At 46.0% G+C, this 9,503-nt stretch overlaps 1 protein-coding gene across 1 annotated transcript in view; it reads left to right on the forward strand.

The window, feature by feature from the left end:
* LOC111826324 (growth hormone receptor-like) overlaps positions 1-8,786 on the forward strand; it is a 139,422-nt gene extending 130,636 nt beyond the window's left edge. Inside the window, exon 5 of the mRNA XM_023755041.1 lies at positions 8,527-8,786. Coding sequence (XP_023610809.1) covers positions 8,527-8,567 — 41 coding nt within the window. The 3' untranslated portion in view covers positions 8,568-8,786. The remainder of the gene's footprint in view (positions 1-8,526) is intronic.
* Positions 8,787-9,503: the final 717 nt, after the last annotated feature.

Genomic DNA, 9,503 nt, shown 5'->3' on the forward strand with positions numbered 1-9,503 from the left:
CCCTCAGCCCGACCTGTGCCCTCTCACAGTCTGGGACCCCTCGGGAGATAACCATCTGCTGGCTTAGGCCCGCTCCCTGGGTGGCAGATGGCAGGCCCTATCCGACGGTGCCTGCCCCGCCTCCCCGGGTTGCCCATGGCAGGCCCTATCCCACGGCGGGGCGGGTGGTGGATGTCGCTGCCCCACCCTGCCGTGCCGGGCGCCCCGGGTCACCCACGGCAGGCCTGATCCTGTGGGCAGTGTCGGGCGCTGCCGGCCCTGCCTTGCCAGGTCACAGATCCGAGGCCCGGATCCCGCGGGCAGCATCTCTCACTGCCCGCCCCACCTGCAGTATGCAAATTTAACAGCCATCTTTGTTGGGTTAATTTGCATACTCTTCTGATTGGCTACTGGGTGTAGCAAAGGTATGGTCAATTAGCATCTTTGTCTTTTATTAGTATAGCTTATTTTCCATATGAACAACTGTAAGCTTACTTTGTCCGACCATGTATATGTATAATGATCTAATATATTTTGTTCATTATAAAACATATATGAACATACAAATTTTAAATTCTTGATAAAGTTTAACCAAGCAATATTACAAAATATTTAATTGCAGTATTTGACAGAACAAAGTACTTCCTGCATGTGTTGGAAGAAGTTTCCTTATTTTGAAGGGGGAAGTCCCCATTTAATGTCCAAAGTTTATGAAAAGTCCACAGTTGATAAAACATAGTTTGAAGGTTGGGTCCATGTTACATTTATTTCAATATTTGGTTTTAATTGTGAATCTGTCTCATATCTGAAAAGGGCACAATATACACCAAGTTAGAGGTTCAAAAATGAATAGTAGTTATAGTAGGTGTTGATCTATATTCCAAATAGTCTCTAGGATAATTCCCCATTTTGAAAGTCTACTTCCTATCCGTTTTGCCAAAAGCTTATTCTAGGAGTAAGGAAAGTGTATAATGAGGAACCTCCTCCCTGACTTGGAAGAGGGCGAGGCAAATGCGGACGATGATTTTATTCCCTTTTTTCCATTAAAAAAAAAAAAAAAAGAATGACCACAACTTCTTCAAGAATCTGTGAGAACATGAAAGAGCTTAACACTCGTGGAAACTTCACCTTTATTCAGGCCAACTTAGAGCCCATCTGGGTGTGATTTTGTTTTGTTTTCAATTTCCTAGTTAACTGACCATATACCTAGACACCTATTTGCTGCCATCTAGTGTAATAAGTAGGTTCATTATGCATAGAATTCCGAACTCATTACATGGTTGAATGTCCGTACTCAAAATCATTCTTCACGTTGGTGTGTTATAAGTTTTGGAAGTGCCTAATCAGAGACCTGCTGTCCTTGCCACTGTGACCCTGCACATGATCGTAATGTTGTCATAGACTCTAGGGCTCAGGATCGAGCCTGGTTCACTCTATGAACATGACGCGTGGAAATTTGGTAGGGCCTTAGAGGTCGGTAGATCTGAAGTAAATACATAATAATCAGGAGGTCATCCAACTCTGGTGATGATTTCACTTTATGGAAGCAGAAGGACACATTGCCTGACTTCTTATCAGCTGTGTGGCAATTCACTTCTCTTTTTTGGACATAATTTTCTTCATCTGTAAAATGAAATGGTGACGAGCAAGACAGCTTCCAGAAAAAGAGTGTGTGATTGCATATAAACTATTTTCTCTTTGAAATTCCCAGGGCATGTTCCCAGAAACCTCTTTTATGTCTGAAATAAACATTGCTTCTCGGGCTCTACATGTTTATCCTCCTTATAGAAGAGTTGTAAAGATGAAATGAGAGGGCACACGGCAGAACTTAGCTCTGAGTGGTAGCTCAACCAGTGAGTTACAAAGAACGTTTGTGCATTCTTTAAGTAAAATGTTTTCACTTACCAACAGTAAAAATTCAATTTCAATGTAATTATGCAATATCTATAAACATAATCAGAGCATCTGTAATTGAGGTATTAAAGTGAGTGATCCATACCCATAGAAAAGAGGTTTATTTGCAATGTCAAGAGACATCTTGGTTGTCACACTGGGGGACAGAGGAGTGCTGCTGGCATCCAATGGGTGGAGGCCAAGAATGATGTTGAACATCTTACAAATACAGGCCCCTCAACAAAGAGCTGTCTGGCCAGAACATCAATAGCGCTGAGGTTAGAAATCTGCCTTAGAACCTTGGGAGGTCATTACTTCTGACCTAAATTTGTTTTGCACTTAAGACTGACTGGGTGCGAGGATAAAAAGGTAGCTTCCATTTTGGTGGATTAGAAGCTTTGCTAGTCCTAAGTACCTTTCTAAGTGACCCATTCCAGTGCTATAGACTCTCCTTGTGAGGCATGCCTGTAGGCCAGCCGTGGGCAAACTACGGCCCGCGGGCCGGATCCGGCCAGTTTGAAATGAATAAAACTAAAAAAAAAAAAGACCGTACCCTTTTATGTAATGATGTTTACTTTGAATTTATATTAGTTCACACAAACACTCCATCCATGCTTTTGTTCCGGCCCTCCGGTCCAGTTTAAGAACCCATTGTGGCCCTCGAGTCAAAAAGTTTGCCCACCCCTGCTGTAGGCTAAGACATTGCAATGTAGAAGGCCCTGTTAAATTTCAAACATTTCCATGGAGCACAACAGATGAAGTCAGGATCTACTAATCCATAAATATTGGTGAGCTTGTTCTGTGTAATGCCGGTGGTGGTAGTTCTTTTTTGAAAATCATGTGCCAGGCACTTTGTATAAATAATCTGATTTGATGTCCAGCAACTATGAGGTATTTTGTTCTCATTGTACACATGGGTAAACTGAGCCTAATACCCCCCAAAAAAAGGCTTAGAAATTTTATGTAATATTTCTATCAAGGCACACATCTGGTGTTCAGAGGTAAATCCAGCTTGCTCCCAAGCCTGTGCTCTTTCTACTATTCCATACTGCTCCTATCTACCAAGGGTCTAACATTGGAAAGAGGGCTATTCACAGGCAGCAAGTGAGGAGAGGCAATTTTAGAATATTAGGTGCTCTGCTCAGAAGGTTAGATTGGGTCTCCTGCTGAGTGTCCGGGAACTACATGAAAAAAACTGAGCTCTCTCTCGAGAGTGGACCACTGGAATGGAATCCTTGAGTTGGGGGTAAGCTCTATACTTTGGTATATAATCTTCCACTGATTTTTCAGTAAAGTGAAGTGTAGACCTACTAAAGCAATAAGGTTATATTTTAGGGAAAACATTTACGCTGTTTTCATTTTGAATTTAAATTAATTAAAATTGAATAAATTAAAAACTCAGTTCCTTGGTTGCACTAGCCCCCTTTCAAATGCTTAATAGACACAGGAGGTCATGGCTACCTTACTGGGCAGCACAGATAGAAATTCCTGCTCCTCAGACTGTGGTCACCAGAAACAGCATCAGCAGCATCTGGGAACTTATCAAAAGTGCAAATTCTCAGACCCTGCCTTTTAAATGTGCATTTTAAAAGATCCTCAAGTGATGCTCTACAGCACAGTGATGTTCAAGAAGCATCTCTCTAAAGCACACAGATCTCTCCGACAATGAGCTCCAGAAAGAGCAGATGAATGAAGAACTAGGAGGCCTTAGGAAATTTGCCGCAGGAGAGCTATGCCAAACACCACCAGGATGTGTTCCGTTGAGAAGGCAGCCATGGCTGTTCTATTGTGTGGACCAACACAGTGCCATCCTGGGGCTCGGGGTTGGCTCTGCTCCCGGGATCCGCAGGGGGGAATCTAACACTCACTTCCGTGACTCCCGCAACAAGGGCAGCTGCACTCTCACCGCCATATACACTTGGAACTGCAGCGTTGGGGCCTCTGAAACGCAGCTGTGAGCATATGTTACTGCTCCACACAAGTGGGATTTAGGCTGGCCCTTCCTGGGCACCCAGGAAGATCACCCTCAAGAGGGGCCATGCTGTCCACCACGCTGCCTCCCAAGAGCCAGCAGGACACCCCCGACGTCCTCATTATACGGGGTTTGGTCCAGCTCCCGCACCCCCCACCTCACTCCCGAGATTCGATGCCTGCTGCCTGACTTCGCTAATCCTTATTTGGTTTGTTTTTCACAGGACTCAGCATTTGACGGGCCTTTCAGTGTACTATTTGCTTAAGAATTCACTGTACTTCTCTAACAGAGAAGCTCATTGTTCTAATTCAGAGAACCTCAACCTTGGTTGTGCACCAGAGTTCCTTGGGGCATTTAAAACAGTACCCATGCCCAGGCATCACCCAACCTTTTTTTTTTTAATTCAATATATTGAGAGTCATGTTACTTTTTTAAAGATATAACTAACATATAACACTGTGTCAGGCATTGTCCAATCTAATTAAATTAGGTCTCTGGAAGGTAGTTGGTCCAAGAACCTCTGGGTGACTCTGAGGTGCAGCTGGAGCTGAGAATAACTGGTCCCGTAAGAAAGAGTCCTTAGCTGGCAGCTGGAGCCTTACGTCCATGCCTCTCAATCTCTAGTGTATGTGCGGATCGCCCAGGAACTTGTTAGAATGCACATCCTGGCTCAGGAGGCTATGAAGGTGAAGAAGCTGATGTGTCCAGGTGGCTTTTGGTCAGTGATCATCAGCATTTTCTATCACAGCAAACCAGATTGAGTTAATCACCCTCTCCTTAGTCCTCTGTGAAACCTTTGTCCCTCCACCCCACTTCTTCTGAATCCCTAAAGCCCTTATCTTTCTGTGAACTCACTGTGAGCTATTCTCACAGGCATGGGTGTCATCTCCTGTGCCCAGTTACAGCTCTTCAAAGGCAGAATCCGCATCGCACATTACTTTTATAATTCCCACTGCACCCAAAAGAGTGTCTTAGCCATGATAGCTGCTGCATAAATGCTTCTTGATTAGCTGAAACATGGAATGTATGAAGCGAATGTCTCTAAAAAAAAAAAAAAAATCCAAAGGACCGAAAAATGGAAGGTGTTTTTCTTTGTTGAGCAGAGAAAAGGTTTGGACAGACAAGGAGGAGAGGAGGTTGGGGATTCAGATTTTCCTGTTGGCTGTTTTCACTCTGGGTGGGAGAGTTGGGTGGACCATTAGTGAGAGAACCAGAACTCCAATTCCAGTTCAGACTCTGCCCACTCAGTGTGCTGCTTCTGAAAAGGTCATGGCCCAGAGGCCTCGGCAGTTCCCGCTGGGACTCCAGAGAGCCCAGGTCGCAAGGGAAAGCATCAGGCAGCATTCTAAACGTCCCTGAGGACCTCGTGGGGCCTGAGTCGCTGCTGAGTCTCCTCCCACCCAGGAACTTCTAGACTAGCAGCATGGTTTCTCAGGAACCACAGGACAGGCCTTTGCTTGGGATTCTTTACATGTTAATACCGATATGTAAGGATACAGCGACATCCTCCGGTTGTGTAGAACTCTCACGTTGGTAGCCCTGACCATCTGGAGCACAGCCACAGAGAATCACCTGTGACCAGAGAGGGGCACGCTGTCACAGCACCACTTCACCCACTTCCGACGTTCCAACCAGCACCGCAGGACTTGTCACCGTCAGCCTGGGAAATGAGGATGGGTCTCAGATGTGACAGTGCCCATCTCCAGCACTTCCTAGGTAACAACAGTTACCAAATCATCCACTGACAACCCCAGTGGACTGTGAGGGTGGCGATAACAGCAAACACGTACACAGTGCTTACTTTCTCCTGAGAGGAAGGCACTGTTCTGAGAGGTTGACATCTATTATTACCTCCTTGATCTTCACAATAACCCTATGAGGTCCATCATCATCCCCGTTTCACCGGTGAGGAAACGCACGATCGCACAGACGTACGAGATGGAGGTGGGGCTGGAACCCAGGAGGCCGGCTCCCGAGTCTGTGCTCTCAGGGGTGACCCAGTATCATCAAGTTATTTCCCGGTAACTTTCATCAACTGTCAAGGCAACTCTCAAGATGGAGAATTGTTATTATTATTAATAAACTACGTCACTCCAGGAAAGAACTACTTGTGAATTAAGCAAAGCTGAAGTGAGAGCATGAAACTCACCAGCAAAGCAGTGCAGCATAGTGTGGGGGCAAGAAGAGGCCAGCCTTCCCTATGCACGCGTACATCCTAATTCCGTATGATAATCCCTGGCCCCCATGCAAAGCCATTAAAAAGGTCATGTGACATTTGACTTTTTTTAGTGATCAAAACAATCTTTAAATATATATGCGGGGGAAAGGATTTCAAGAATAAGTTTCGGTTACCTGGAAACCACAGTCCTGTTGACCATGTCATAACATGTGCCCGGTAAAGGGTGCACTCTTGCCTGGCTCTGAGCGCTATGCACATTAATTTTCAACTTTCAAAGACACAGGAGAGCTTTGTGCGCAGTGTCTCTCAGACTGAACGTGAGGACCCATTAGGAAATCACTTTTCCGGGTCGTGAGCAGCAGCATTTATAAACTGGAATAGAGTAGATCGGAGTTCATTGCAGGGATGAAGAGTTAGCATGTCTTGAGATAGTTTATTTTTTGACCTATCACGTGAGTAAATATGTGCATACTGGGTGGTGATTCCTTCCGAGGGCCACTCTCAGACTTTGAAAGCTACAAGCGTCATGGCTTCGATGAGACTCTGAAGTAAGACTACCCAGTTGCAATGAGCGTTCTTGCTCTTGGTAACCTAGTACCGCAGGCCAGTTATTTGACGTCTGTTCTCAGTGCTCTCATCTCTGAGATGGTGAGAAAAACAGTACCTACCTCGTTCCATAGTTGTGAGAATGAAGGGAGTTAATACATGTGATGTGCAGGGCGGTGCCTGGCACATGGTCACCCCTGAGTCTTAGCTGCTGTGACCATGTTATTAGTCCTCTTCCATCTGGTCCTTGCCTGAGAAGGGGGCTTGGAAAATCCGCTGTGCTGAATGCAGTGGCTTCTCTCCACCACGGTGGAACCACATGTCCACGTCCTCTCTCGTCAGACCTTCCAGAATCGTGGAGATCTCTCTATGCTGTTGCTTTACCCAAACGTAGAGGCTGTATACAAAGGTGTTGGTCAGTCCCCGGTACATTTCGGCTACTCAGTCCCCAGAGATCGCGCCCAAAGCCTGTGCAGGCAAGGACTGGGGAGTGGACTGACCGCTGGGATGACCGCCTCTTGTTTATCGTTTGGGGAAGGAACACTGCAGTTTCTCCACACTTGGCCGGACCGGCGTGCTTGTGCAATCCTCAGAGCATATGAAAGCGATTTCCACTGACAGCAAGTATTTCCTCACTTTGGCTTGTGTTCAGCAGTAACCGCTTGATCCACATCGGGGTGACCGAGCTGCTGTGGCAACGCTTCCCAAACTGGCCCGAGATCGGCTGCCTGTGCAGATTTCTGAGCAGAACCCAGATCCACCCAAAAGGGGCCAGAAGTCGTTGGGCCCAATGAGCTTCCTGCTTGGCTCTCATTACAGTGTTTCCTCTTTCATTTTCCACGCACCTATAATCCCATACTCTGCTCTGGTCTTAGCGTTTCTCTCCTTCTTGAGGATTAAAACCATGTCTCGAGTTTGTTTATCTATCCTATGAAATTGTTTTTCTTGGACTGTCTGTACAAGTTGTAGTTCTTACTCACACGGAGACCCATTGCTTTGTTTTCCTCCTTTCCCTTCGTTTGCCACTGCTGCTCAGCTCAACAGGAAATGCTCCCTGCTGTGCTGTGCTGTGCTGAGCTGCACTCTGGTCAGAGGGCACGGTTGTCCCTTCCAGCCCCTCCCCCCACGAGCCTGTGTTCAGGGGTGATGACAGGTGTGTGGGGCTGTTGACAGCAGATGGTCCACGCAGCGACGTGGTGCGGCCGAGGTCCTCCGTGCGAGGGCAGGTGGCCGCTGAGTGTCACTCTCCACCTGAGCTCTGCAGAAGGTCGGGTTGGCCTTTCCCTCCAACCACCCCTGCCCCCTTCGACTGCTCCTCCTCTTCTTTCTGCCCCAAACAATGGCTTTGGAAGGTCACAGGCAGACCGTCTCAGAGCCAGGGCTAGCACACCGATCTCTCCATTTGTAATGCAGTGGAGTTCCTCTTCTTTTTGAAAAAAGAAAACAAAACTATTATTCAATTATAGTTGACATTCAGTATTATTTTGTGTTGGTTTCTGGTGTACAGCATAGTGGTGAGACAGTGGTATACTTTTCAAAGTCTTCACCCTGATATTTCCAGTACCGCCTGGCCCCATACATGGTGATTACAGTATTATTGGCTATACTCCCGGTGCTGTACTTTACATCCCGTGACTATTCTGTAACCACCAATCTGCACTTCTCAATCCCTTCCCCTTTTTACTCACTCCCCCAACCCCCTCTCCTCTGCCTTTTCTCTTCTTACCTTTTGTGTGAAAGAACTGTCAGAATGAAATACCCTTTTTCCTCAAACCTGCAGGCATTAAAATAGTTGTGGTTTAAGTATGTTTTACTAATCACTGATTTTCTGTAAGGACCAAAAATTACCATTTTCAGTGCGTCAGCTATTAAGAAAAGGAATTTCTCCCAAGTCCTCTCTGTGTAACAGGTGTTGCCTAAGGAAATACACGTTTTTCACCATATTCATGTGTAACAGCTCCCATCACCCACTGGCTGAAGGATGCCCTGGAGGTATGAATGCCCATGAACTCAACTGCACCTGCACTTGGGCCGAGTCCTCACCTGACTTCTGAGAAAGCTCGGCAGGCACCTGAAGTATGCCCAGCCATGTGCAGTGGTGGCTGCGTTGACATCCGGTGGGCAAAGAGATGGGACGTAGGGAGCACAGCATCCACCACAGGGCCTTTTCTCTTTATACAGATTTTTAAATAAAAAGTCACTCACGATTGCATTCTTTTAAAAGATTCAGCCAGTCAACTCATTAACAAGATGTCCAACTCTAAACAACTTAGCGTACATATGGGTCAATTCTATTTTGGGAAGTGGAGAATGCCTCCTGTATGTTAGGGTATTAGGTTAAACTCTGCATCTGTGAAATCTGCAGCCAAACATGGACGAGAGGCACATCTGGGAGAAAGCGATGTGGTATATCAGTTCTCATTGTTCTTCTGACTTCCATGGCCATTTTGGAAATGGTCAAGTTTTGGTTTGATTTGGTTTGGTGGTGTTTTTGTTTTGTTTTTTGTTGTGTTTTTTGTTTGTTTGTTTGTTTGTTTTTTTCTCCTTATCTGATTAGTCTGCAGTTCAACCCTAACCCTAACCCAGCCTGTCATTCTTGTCCAGGACAGCGGGGAGGCACACTTCCCACAGGATCTCAGAGGAGCCACCACGATAACCAGCTGAATAACACACACTTTATCAGCTGGGCTCCCTCCCCTTCCCCAATCCCGTTCCCTTACTTCTAGTTCCTGGGGTCACCTTCCAAATAAACTTCCTCTTCCAAGATCCTCATCTCTAGCCCTGGTTTCTTACTAGTAAACAGGCCCTAGGAAACAATATCTGAAATCAAGACAAAATGGTTTGTCCGTGGAATCAAGGGCTGACAGAGAAATAACTGACAAGCAACACGCTCTGAAAGTGTGATTTAGGAAAACAGCATTTCTAGGAGAAGGA

This window comes from Myotis lucifugus, unplaced genomic scaffold, assembly GCF_000147115.1.
Source record: "Myotis lucifugus unplaced genomic scaffold, Myoluc2.0 scaffold_68, whole genome shotgun sequence".
In the NCBI taxonomy this organism is placed as follows: Eukaryota; Metazoa; Chordata; class Mammalia; order Chiroptera; family Vespertilionidae; genus Myotis; species Myotis lucifugus.